This window comes from Ovis canadensis, chromosome 2 (genome assembly GCF_042477335.2).
Source record: "Ovis canadensis isolate MfBH-ARS-UI-01 breed Bighorn chromosome 2, ARS-UI_OviCan_v2, whole genome shotgun sequence".
In the NCBI taxonomy this organism is placed as follows: domain Eukaryota; kingdom Metazoa; phylum Chordata; class Mammalia; order Artiodactyla; family Bovidae; genus Ovis; species Ovis canadensis.
Genome location: NC_091246.1, coordinates 27,370,363 through 27,383,642, shown reverse-complemented (window position 1 = coordinate 27,383,642; position 13,280 = coordinate 27,370,363). Strand labels below are relative to the sequence as shown.

Genomic DNA, 13,280 nt, shown 5'->3' with positions numbered 1-13,280 from the left:
GCAGAAAAGCTTTTGACAAAATTCAACGTCCATTCATAATAAAACTCTCACCACACTAGGAATGAAAAGAAGCTCTTAACCTGATGAAGGGCATTTATAAGAAAACAAAGGCAAGCACTACTACTAATGAAAAGCCAAATACTTTCTCCTAAGAATGGAAATAAGGCAAGGATCTCCAGTACTACTTCTTTCATTCAACTCAACCTGAAAGTTCTAGCCAGGACAGCAGGCAGAATGAAAAATAATAGGCATACAGAACTGAATAGAAGCAATCAAACTACCTTATTTGCAGATGACACAATAATCTGCGTAGAAAATGCCTAGGAATGTCAAGTAAAGATAAATTCCTGAACTATTAAATGTATTTGACAAAGACACATGACACAAGATTAACACAAAAATTAATCATATTTATACATAATAGGAAAATATAATTGGAAATTGACTTTTTCTACTGAGACCTAACCCTGCTTATTTAACTTATATGCAGAGTACATTATGAAAAACGATGGGCTGGATGAAGCACAAGCTGGAATCAAGATTGCCGGGAGAAATATCAGTAACCTCAGATATGCAGATGACGCCACCCTTATGGCAGAGAGTGAAGAGGAACTAAAAAGCCTCTTGATGAAAGTGAAAGAGGAGAGTGAAAAAGTTGGCTTAAAGCTCAACATTCAGAAAACTAAGATCATGGCATCTGGTCCCATCACCTCAGGGCAAATAGATGGGGAAACAGTAGAAAAAGTGGGAGACTTTACTTTTTTGGCCTCCAAAATCACTGTAGATGATGACTGCAGCGATGAAATAAAAAAATCGCTTACTCCTTGGAAGAAAAGTTATGACCAACTTAGACAGCATATTAAAAAGCAGAGACATTACTTTGCCAACAAAGGTCCACCTAGTCAAGGATATTGTTTTTCCAGTAGTCATGTATGGATGTGAGAGTTGGACTGTGAAGAAAGCTGAGCACCGAAGAATTGATGCTTTTGAACTGTGGTGTTGGAGAAGACTCTTGAGAGTCTCTTGGACAGCAAGGAGATCCAACCAGTCCATCCTAAAGGAAATCAGTCCTGAATATTCATTGGAAGGACTGATGCTAAAGCTGAAACTCCAACACTTTGGCCACCTGATATGAAGAGCTGACTCATTTGAAAAGACCCTGATGCTGGGAAAGATTGAGAGCAGGAGGAAAAGGGGATGACAGAGGATGAGATGGTCAGATGGCATCACTGACTCAATGGACATGAGTTTGAGTAAACTCCAGGAGTTGGTGATGGACAGGGAGGCCTGGCATGCTGCAGTCCAAGGGGTTGCAAAGAGTCAGATGTGACTGAGCAATTGAACTAAGACTTAATTTTTTAGAACACTGAAGGATTCACAACAAAACTGAGGGGAGAATACAGAGATTTCCCGTACAGCCCTTACAAAAGCATAGCCACCCCCATCATCAAAATCCCCCACCAGAGTGGTACATTTTTTACACTTGATGAAGCTACACTGATGCATCCTGATTGTCCAAAGTCCATAGTTTACACTAAGGTTTACTGTTACTGTTATGCCATCTATGGGTTTAGACAAGTGTTTGATAACATGTTTTTATCATGATGGTACCAAAAAAGTAGTTTCACTCCTGTGAAAGTCCTTGGTGCTCTACCTGTTCATTTCCTCACCACAACCCCTGGAAACTACATGATTTTTACAGTACATAGTTTTGCCTTTTCTAAATGTCATGTACTTGAAATCAAACAGAATGTAGCCCTTTTAGACTGGTTTCTTTCACTTGGTAAGATGCATTTTAGATTCTTCCATGTCTTTTAATGGCTCTATAACTCACTTATTTTTATGGCTGAGTAATGTTCCATTGACTTCATATACCACAGTTTATTTATCCAGACACCTACACAAACCAGATAATCATGATGGTGTGATCACCAACCTAGAGCCAGACATCCTGGAATGCAAAGTCAAGTGGGCCTTAGGAAGGATCACTATGAACAAAGCTAATGGAGGTGATGGAATTCCAGTTGAGCTATTTCAAATCCTAAAAGATGATGCTGTGAAAGTGCTACGCTCAATATGCCAGCAAATTTGGAAAACTCAGCAGTGGCCACAGGACTGGAAAAGGTCAATTTCATTCCAATCTCAAAGAAAGGTAATGCCTAAGAATGCACAAACTACCACACAATTGCACTCATCTCACACACTAGCATGGTGAAGGCGATGGCACCCCATTCCAGTACTCTTGCCTGGAAAATCCCATGGATGGAAGAGCCTGGCGGGGTTGCAGTCCATGGGGTCACTAAGAGTCAGACACGACTGAGAGACTTCACTTTCACTTTTCACTTTCATGCATTGGAGAAGGAAATGGCAACCCACTACAGTGTTCTTGCCTGGAGAATCCCAGGGACGGAGGAGCCTGGTGGGCTGCCGTCTATGGGGTTGCACAGAGTTGGACACGAAGGAAGAGACTTAGCAGCAGCAGCAGCAGCACATGCTAGCAAAGTAATGCTTAAAATTGAGCCTGGTTGAAGCCAGGCTTCAACAGTACGTGAACCATGAACTTCCAGATGTTCAAGCTGGTTTTAGAAAGGGCAGAGGAACCAGAGATCAAATTGCCAACATCTGTTGTATTATCAAAAAAACGAGAGTTCCAGAAAAATATCTATTTCTGCTTTATTGACTATGCCAAAGCCTTTGACTGTGTGGGTCACAAAAAACTGTGGAAAATTCTTCAAGAGATGGGAATACCAGACCACCTGATCTGCCTCTGGAGAAATCTATATGCTGGTCAGGAAGCAACAGTTTGAACTGGACATGGACAGCAATTGGTTCCAAACAGGGAAAGGAGTATGTCAAGGCTGTATATTGTCACCCTGCTTATTTAACTTATATGCAGAGTACATCATGAGAAAGGCTGGGCTGGATGAAGCACAGCTGGAATCAAGATTACTGGGAAAATATCAATAACCTCAGATATGCAGAGGACACCACCCTTATGGCAGAAAGTGAAGAGGACCTAAAGAGCTTCTTGATGAAGGTGAAAGGAGAGTGAAAAAGTTGGCTTAAAACTCAACATTCAGAAAACTAAGATCATGGCATCTGGTCCTGTCAGTTCAGTTCAGTCACTCAGTCATGTCCGAATCTTTGGAACCCCATGAATCACAGCATGCCAGACCTCCCTGTCCATCACCAACTCCTGGAGCTTACCCAAATCATGTCCATTGAGTCGGTGATGCCATCCAGCCATCTCATGCCCTTCTCCTCCTGCTCCCAATCCCTCCCAGAATCAGGATCTTTTCCAATGAGTCAACTCTTTGCATGAGGTGGCCAAAGTATTGGAGTTTCAGCTTCAGCATCAATCCTTCCAATAAACACCCAGGACTGATCTCCTTTAGGATGGACTGGTTGCATCTCCTTGCAGTCTAAGGGACTCTCAAGAGTCTACTTCAGCACCACAGTTCAAAAGCATCAACTCTTCAGTGCTCAGCTTTCTTCACAGTCCAACTCTCACATCATACATGACTACTGGAAAAACCATAGCCTTGACTAGACAGACCTTTGTTGGCAAAGTAATGTCTCTGCTTTTTAATATGCTGTCTAGGTTGGTCATAACTTTTCTTCCAAGGAGTAAGTGTATTTTAATTTCATGGCTGCAATCACCATCTCCAGTGATTTTGGAGCCCCCCAGAATAAAGTCTCTCAATGTTTCCATTGTTTCCCCATCCATTTCCCATGAAGTGATGGGACCAGATGCCATGATCTTTGTTTTCTGAATGTTGAGCTCTAAGCCAACTTTTTCACTCTCCTCTTTCACTTTCATCAAGAGGCTTTTTAGTTCTTTGCTTTCTGCCATAAGGGTGGTGTCATCTGCATATCTGAGGTTATTAATATTTCTCCTGGCAATCTAGATTTCAGCATGTGCTTCATCCAGCCCAGCATTTCTCATGATGTACTCTGCATATAAGTTAAATAAGCAGGGTGACAATATACAGCCTTGATGTATTCCTTTTCCTATTTGGAACCAGTCTGTTCCATGTCCAGTTCTAACTGTTGCTTCCTGACCTGCATATAGGTTTCTCAAGAGGCAGGTCAAGTGGCCTGGTATTCCCATCTCTTTCAGAATTTTCCACAGTTTACTGTGATCCACAGAATCAAAGGCTTTTACAGAGTCAATAATGCAGAAATAGATGTTTTTCTGGAACTCTTGCTTTTTCGATGATCCAGAGGATGTTGTCAATTTGATCTCTGGTTCCTCTGCCTTTTCAAAAACCAGCTTGAACATCTGGAAGTTCACGGTTCATGTATTCCTGAAGCCTGGGTTGGAGAATTTTGAGCATTACTTTACTAGCATGTGAGATGAGTGCAATTGTGTGGTAGTTTGAGCATTCTTTGGCATTGCCTTTCTTTGGGATTGGAATGAAAACTGATCTTTTCCAGTCCTGTGGCCACTGCTAAGTTTTCCAAATTTGCTGGCATATTGAGTGCAGCACTTTTACAGCATCATCTTTCAGGATTTGAAATAGCTCCACTGGAATTCCACCACCTCCACTAGCTTTGTTCATAGTGACGCTTTCTAAGGCCCACTTGACTTCACATTCCAGGATGTCTGGGTCTAGGTGAGTGATCATATCATCATGATTATCTTGGTCTTGAAGATCTTTTTTGTACAGTTCTGTGTATTCTTGCCACCTCTTCTTAATATCCTCTGCTTCTGTTAGGTCCATACCATTTCTGTCCTTTATTGACCCATCCTTATATGAAATGTTCCCTTGGTATCGCTAATTTTCTTGAAGAGATCTCAATTCTTTCCCATTCTGTTGTTTTCCTCTATATCTTTCCATTGATCGCTGAGGAAGGCTTTATTATCTCTCCTTGCTATTCTTTGGAACTCTCCATTCAGATGCTTATATCTTTCCTTTTATTCTTTGCTTTTTGCTTCTCTTTTATTCACAGCTATTTGTAAGGCCACCCCAGACAGCCATTTTGCTTTTTTGCATTTCTTTTCCATGAGGATGGTCTTGATCTCTGTCTCCTGTACAATGTCACAAACCTCCGTTCATAGTTCATCAGGTACTCTGTCTATCAGATTAGTCCCTTAAATCTATTTCTCACTTCCACTGTATAATCATAAGGGCCATCATGGTCAACGAAAGAGTCCAAAATGCAGTACTTGGATGCAATCTCAAAAACAACAGAATGATCTCTGTTCATTTCCAAGGCAAACCATTCAGTATCACAGTAATCCAAGCCTATGCCTCAACGAGTAATGCTGAAGAAGCTGAAGTTGAACGGTTCTATGAAGACCTACAAGACCTGTCAGAACTAACACCCAAAAAAGATGTCCTTTTCATTATAGGGAACTGGAATGCAAAAGTAGGAAGTCAAGAAACACCTGGAGTAACAGACAAATTTAGCCATGGGGTACGGAATGAAGCAGGGAAAGACTAATAGAGTTTTGCCAAGAGAATACATTGGTCATAGCAAACACCCTCTTCCAACAACACAATGAAGACTCTACACATGGACATCACCAGATGGCCAACACTGAAATCAAATTGATTATATTCTTTGCAGCCAAAGGTGGAGAAGCTCTATACAGTCAGCAAAAACAAGACCAGGAGCTGACTGGGGCTCAGATCATGAACTCCTTATTTCCAAATTCAGACTGAAATTGATGAAAGTAGGGAAAACCACTAGACCATTCAGGCATGACCTAAATCAAATCCCTTATGATTATACAGTGGAAGTGGGAAACAGATTTAAGGGACTAGATCTGATAGACAGTGGTCCTGTCACTTCATGGCAAATAGATGGGGAAACAGTGGAAACAGTGGCTGACTTTATTTTTTTGGGCTCCAAAATCACTGTAGAGGTGACTGCAGCCATGAAATTAAAAGACGCTTGCTCCTTGGAAGAAAAGTTGTGACCAACTTTGACATCATTTTAAAAAGCAGAGACATTACTTTGCCAACAGAGGTCTGTCTAGTCAAAGCTATGATTTTCCAGTAGTCATGTATGGATATGAGAGTTGGACTATAAAGAAAGCTGAGCACTGAAGAATCGATGCTTTTGAACTGTGGTGTTGGAGAAGACTCTTGAGAGTCTCTTTACTTCAAGGAAATCCAACCAGTCCATCCTAAAAGAAATCAGTGGAATATTCACTGGAAGGACTGATGCTGAAGCTGAAACTCCAATACTTTGGCCACCTGATATGAAGAGCTGACTCATTTGAAAAGACCTTGATGGTGGGAAAGACTGAAGGCAGGAGGAGAAGCGGACGACAGAGGATGAGGATGAGATGGTTGGATGGCATCACCAACTCAACGGACGTGAGTTTGAGTGATCTTCAGGAGTTGGTGATGGACCAGGAGGCCTGGCATGCTGCAAGTCCATGGGGTCGCAAAGAGTCGGACACGACTGAGCGACTGATCTGAACTGAACTGAAGAAGGTTGCTTCCAAGCTTGGGCAGTTTAATAAAGTTTCTAAATATATCCATGTACAGCAGTTTGTGCGGAGATAAGTTTTCATTTCTTTTGAATAATATCAAGGTACATGATTCCAAGACTGTATTGAAAGTGTTTAATTTTGTAAGAAGTGGCTAAACTCTCTTCCAAAGTAGCTGAACCATTTTGCACTCGCACCAGCAATGAATGGGAGTTCCTATTGCTCTACATTTTGCCAGCGCTTGATGTTGTCCGTGTCCCAGATTTTGATGTGTAGAGGCATCGCATCGTTTTAACTTGCATTTTCTGATGACATATATACAGACATTTTTTCCTGTGCTTATATGCAATCTATGTATCTTCTTTTTATTGAGGTCTCTGTTTAGTCTTTGACCCATTTTTAATCAAGTTTTTTGTTTTCTTATGAGTTTTTTCTTGAGTTTTAACAGTTTTTGTATATTTTGGATGACAGTCTTTTTTAAATCATATGTGGCTTTTTATTTTCTCCCTGTCTGTGGCTAGTCTTCTTAGTCTCTTTTACAGAGCAAAAGTTTTTAATTTTAATGAAGTGCAACTTATCAAAAATTTATTTTGTGGCTCTTACTTTTGATTTTATATTTAGGAAGTTATTATATAATGCAAGTTTGCTGAGACTTTCACCTATGTTGTATGTAGGCTTATGATCTGAAGTCATTATCTAATGCAAGGTTTCTGCGACTTTCACCTATGTTGTAGTTTTGCATTTTAAATGTAGGCTTATGATCCATTTTGAATTAATTTTTTGAAGAGTGTAAGGTCTGTGTCTAAGGTTTATATTTTTTGCATGTGCAAGTCCAGTTCTTCAAGCACCGTTTGTTGAAGAGACTATCTTTGTTCCTCTGTATGGTTCTGGGGATTTTGTTATATTTCATTGGTCTATTTGTCCATTCTTTGCCTTAAAAACAATTGAAATTCTGGCACACACGATAACATGGATGAAATATGAAGATACTATGCCAAGTGAAATTAGCCAGACAAAAAGGGGCAAATATTATATGACTCTACTTATATAAAATATATAGAATAGGCAAATTCATACAGATGCAAAGTAGATGAGAGTTTACCAGGGACCAAATGGAAAGGAAATGTCAAATTATGGTTTAATGAGGATAAAACTTCTGTTTGTGGAGATGGAAAATTTTGAGAAATAAATCCTGTAATAGTTACATTTGCAGAACACTGTGAAAGTAATTTATTCCACTGAACTCTACACTTAAAATGAATAAATGGAATATTTTATGTTATGCCAATTTTGTTGTTGTTTTTCACTAAGATGTGTCCAACTCTTTTGTGACCCCACGGACTGTGCCTGCCAAGCTCCTCTATCCATGGGACTTCCCAGGCATAAATACCAGAGCGGGTTGTCATTTTCTTCTCCAGGAGATCTTTTGGACCCAGAGACTGAACTCATGTCTCCTGGATTGGCAGGCAAATTCTTTACCACTGAGCCACCTGGGAAGCCCTTATGTATATTTTCAGTTCAGTTACTCAGTTGTGTCCAACTCTGCAACCCCATGGACTACAGCACACCAGGCTTCCTGTCCATCACCAACTCCTGAAGCTTGCTCAAACTCATGTCCATTGAGTCAGTGATGCCGTGCAACCATCTCATCCTCTGTAGCCCCCTTCTCTTCCTGCCTTCAATCTTTCCCAGCATCAGATTCTTTTCCAATGAGTCAGGTCTTTGCATCAGGTGGCCATAGTATTAGAGTTTCAGCTTCAGCATCAGTCCTTCCAATGAATATTCAGGACTGATTTACTTTAAGATTGACTGGTTTGATCTCCTTGCAGTCCAAGGGACTTGCAAGAGTCTTCTTGAACACCACAGTTCAAAAGCATGTATATTTTACAACCAAATAAGTAAGTAAATAACTAAATAAAGCTGGTATATGATAGAAGTGATGTTACAAATTATTAGGAGTTGATAGACTAGTCAATGAATTGGGCCTGGGACAACTAACTATCATGGTATCATGGTGGCAAAAGTCAGATTGCTACTTCAGAGCAAACAAAGATATAATTTCTTGTTGATTTAAGGACCTAAATGCAAAAAGCAAAACTTTAAATCTTTTTGGCACTTCGAGGACCGAAGAATAGGATAGAAATGGAATTCTTAGAAAACAATTAGAAACCTCAAGCAGTAAAAGGAGATATATTTTACTAATAGAATGAAAAACCTCTACATGACAAAATGAAAGCAATAATTAGATACCACTTCATACCTGTCAGAATTACAAAATTTCAGTGGTCTAGTAGTGGCAAGTGTCAACATAGGTATAAGGAAATTAGAACTCTTATATGCTGCTAAGCTACAGTAGAAATTTGTTTTTAAAAACTCTATTCCCAGCAAGGTGAGATGAGTGTGCACATGAAGGGTAATCTAAGATAGCGACACAGAGCCCATGCAGTGTGAGAAGTAATGAGGTAGCCCGCAATGTGGGAGACCCGGGTTTGGTTCCTGGGTCGGGAAGATCCCCTGGGGAAGGAAATGGCAATCCACTCCAGCACTCTTGCCTGGAAAATCCCATGGACGGAGGAGCCTGATAGGCTACAGTCCATGGGGTTGCAAAGAGTCGGACATGACTGAACAACTTCACTTCACTTCACTGAGAGTATAAAGAGGCAAGTTTCTCACTGTCACAGAAGGAAGTTACCAGTATAGAAAAGGAGAAAACTAGGATGAAACCTATAATGTTGGTTTGGAATTGGAGGTATAAATGTGTGTATGAACTCATAGTTTTTATAGGTGAGTAGTTAGATAAGTAGGTAGTTGAGTAGGAGAGTAGAGATGATAGATGAACAGATAGATGACAGATACATAGATACATAGACTTCTACATAGAGACTGATACATAAATATATTTTTCTCTATCTCTATCCAACAAGCATTCTGGAATAGTGACATCCCATAGCAACGGGCATACCTAACACCCAGATCTTCTAAATACCATTTTCCACTGAAAGCAATCAGTGCTCCTTGGAGAGATGGCTAAATCCATGGCTGGCAAAATACAAGATAAGCTATACAACCATTTGAATACTAGAATAAATTATGACTATAATGGATTGTAAACAATGAAGTAAAATGAAAAACTATGTGTCCATACAGATATAAGTAAATCGCAAATTGTTAAGAAATGTGGTACTTACTGCTTCAAAGTACCTCTATACAAAATACTTATGAATTACAAAGGAAAAAAAGTAATTTCACAGCGGACAGGCCTGGAAATTCCCACCTTAGTGCAGAGGTCAAGTAAGCATGATCAGCAATGGAAAATATCAAAATCATGAACCACCTGATTAGCATACAAGGAGAAGACCACAGCATCACCTCTGTGATATTTTTGACAAACATGCATAACCTGAATCAAGTCATGAGAAAGCCTTTGTAACATGAGAGATATTCTATTCTAAACCAGCGTGTGATTTTTGAGAGTATCAAGTTAATGAAGTCAAAGAAAGACTTTAGCAAGAGCCTAATACGGCAAGAGACTTCCATATGGCAAGAAACTAATGAGAGATGACAACCAAGAGCAAAGATCAATTTTCAACTGCTTTTTATTTTTATTTTTTTTGCAATGATGGACACGAGGGAGCAGTTGGTGACACCTGAAGGGGTCTGAGAATTAGATAGTCGATAGTGATGCATCAGTGTTAGTGATGATGGTTGTACTCTATATGTATAAGATGTAGGAGAACCTTCTTATTTGTAAGAAGTACAAGATTAAGTATTCAAGGTGATGGAAAATCAAATGACAACTTTCAAATAGTCTAGGAAAAATAAATATATACCGCACTTATAGTATTTCTGTAAAATGTGTGACTGTTTCAAAAAATTAAAACAGTTGGCAAAATTATGCATTGAAAATATGCATTTCTACTAGCTAGTAGTTAACAAATTCTCCCATATGTATATAGCCAAACAGGTCCCAACAGGCTCTTTGTAATAGAGAAATTGTAATAAGGAAAAAAGACATCAATACATAAAAAGGAACATAATTATATAAATCATGCTGCTGCTGCTGCTGCTGCTAAGCCGCTTCAGTCGTGTCTGACTCTGTGCGACCGCAGAGACAGAAGCCCACCAGGCTCCCCTGTCCCTGGGATTTTCCAGGCAAGAACACTGGGTTGCCATTTCCTTCTCCAATGCATGAAAGTCAAAAGTGAAAGGGAAGTCACTCAGTCGTGTCTGACTCTTCGTGACCCTATGGACTGCAGCCTACCAGGCTCCTCCGTCTGTGGGATTTTTCAGGCAAGAGTGCTGGAGTGGGGTGCCATTGCCTTCATGGTTATGTAGAAATAAGTATATTTATAATCTAGAATACTACACAGCAGTTAAAGATGAACTGTCTTGACATGAATAAATACTGTGAAAATAGTAGATTATTTTCACAATAGGGATATTATTTGTGTATTTTGAGCAGACCAAGCAATCCTTTGAAATTGAAGAACACATGTCTAGGATATAAAATATAAGAGGGTGGACAGAAGAATGCACACCATTTCAAACTATCCGATCACCTCCCAGGACAAAAGAATGCAGGTTAGATAGGCTCAACTGTTCTGTATCATTCCAATTTTCTTTTTATCTGAACAAAAATGGAAAACTGTTTTATTTGTGGATAATAGGTATACGAGCTTGTGATTATTCCTTGTACCTTCTTCCTCCATGAGAGAGATATTATTAAAATTTTAAAACAATAAAATAAAATTGTTATCAAAATTTTAAATGCTCTGAGCAGAATTTGAAAACAATGTCTGACCTGGTTATAAACCACAATGAATTTTCCAAACTAAACCATGTATCTCTGGGAGAACTTGCCTCCTAGTCCCCAGGATTCCAAAGTGGGTAGCAAGAAACCCTACCCAGATTAACCAGAGTGAGTGAGATGCAGAGGAGGGAAATAGCATTTCTGAAGATGGAAAATATGAGCTGGAAGACACCAAACCCTTTGATTTCTGGAGGAAACATTTGCAGAGAGTCATGTTCTCTGATTATCATAAAGGGCCACAAAGAGCTATTTTGTGTGCCATTATGTGAGACATAAAATTATCTTACATTTTAGTAAGAACAGTAGCAAAACATTTTTTGTCTTGTTTTGTTTGTGGGGTTTTCTTGTTGTTGTTGCATGATGGATAGCCTCAGGAGGACTATTTGCAGTTTTGTTTTAATTTAATGTTAGAATATAGTGATTTATGGGTTTCCCTGGTAACTCAGCTGATATAGAATCTGCCTGCAGTGCAGGAGACCCCAGCTTGACTCCTGGGTTGGGAAGATTCCCTGGAGAAGGGATAGGCTACGCACTCCAGTATTTTTGGGCTTCCATGGTGCCTCAGATGGTAAAGAATCTGCCTGAAATGCAGGAGACCTGGGTTGGACCCCCAGGCTGGGAAGATCCCCTGGAGGAGGGCATGGCAACCCGCTCCAGTATTCCTGCCTGGAGAATCCCCATGGACAGAGGAGCCTCGTGGGCTACAGTTCATGTCATTGCAAAGGGTCGGACAAAACTGAGCGACTAAGCACAGCACAGCACATGTATTGTTAATCCCAAATCCTAGTTTATCCCTCTCTTCCCTGCCCAAGTTTCCCTTTGGTAACCATAAGTTTGTTTTCAAAGTTTGTGAGTCTGTTTAGCAAATGTATTTTTATGCCTTACCTATTATCAGATTTTATGTTGTGATAAGATTATGTAAAATATTCCTGTTACAGCTTAACTCCTTGATGTTAATTAAAGCAATGCAAATAATGAGAGCTCTCTCCCTGCCAGACCATGTTCCCTCATGGACATGGTTATCAGTTAAACTTAATATTAACTATCACCTGATAAACTTAGTATTCTCTATAGACTGTTCCTATCTAAGCAATGCATCTGATTAGAGAGAAAGGGCACTGTTTCTGAACAGGATTCAGTCTCCTTTTGTTTGGTACAAGTGAAAAGTTCTGAAGCAAATCTACCCCAGAGAGGTACCTTCACTGTGTCTGCTTCGTCTCCACTATATGAAGACGGAGATGTGGACCTGGAACTGATGTAAAACTTGATCTTTAGATTCTGTTCAAATATATTGTCAACTGGATCGCCCTAGAAAAACAAGTTAAGGAAAACAAAAATTCAAGAGATCACTGTATAGAATTCAGCACTCTTAACATAAGTCATGAGCATAACACTACTTTCCAATAATGGGTGATAAAACTGTAACTTTAGTATTTTTGAAAGAAGTATGTCAACACTCAAAACTGTAGCCATGATCTTTCAGTGGTGGACACAGCTGCTCCTACTGCACCTCTGAGCACTTCTCTTACGTGCTGTTTCACATCCATCATTCCATTCCATGTGGAAGTACCATGACATAAAAAAAAAAAAGAGCAGGTGGATTCCACTCACAGTGGGTTATAGAGAAATGAATCAGAAACTACAGATAAGAACTCTGTCACTGAGGGCACCTAGTGAAGAGGATCAGAATATGTCACCCCCAAGCATGTCACTTTGGCATATTGATTACTTGAATTAAAGTACTTGAGAAACAGCCATGCAAGGTTACTCTGCCCTCCTTTGTTCTCCTGAAGGAAGAAGGATACAAATCTTCTCTGCAAAAATCACCCTTCCTGTGCCAGGAGGAGGGAAAAACTTTATCACCAGAAACACAGAATTCAAAGCTAGGAAGACTGCATAAACAAAGATATGATTGTTAAACTACCCATATTTTCCTTGTTACTTCACCATTTGTGACTCATAACCCAAACCCCTTTGTCTTATCATTTCTTCACAAATATATTGTACCTTTGCCTAAAAAAGTAT

At 39.7% G+C, this 13,280-nt stretch overlaps 1 protein-coding gene across 1 annotated transcript in view; it reads right to left on the bottom strand.

Moving 5' to 3' along the window:
* Nucleotides 1–13,280, bottom strand: part of LOC138434521 (serine/threonine-protein kinase MRCK alpha-like) — a 68,522-nt gene that overhangs the window by 31,962 nt on the left and 23,280 nt on the right. The window contains exon 6 of the mRNA XM_069579353.1: nucleotides 12,453–12,563. Coding sequence (XP_069435454.1) covers nucleotides 12,453–12,563 — 111 coding nt within the window. The remainder of the gene's footprint in view (nucleotides 1–12,452; nucleotides 12,564–13,280) is intronic.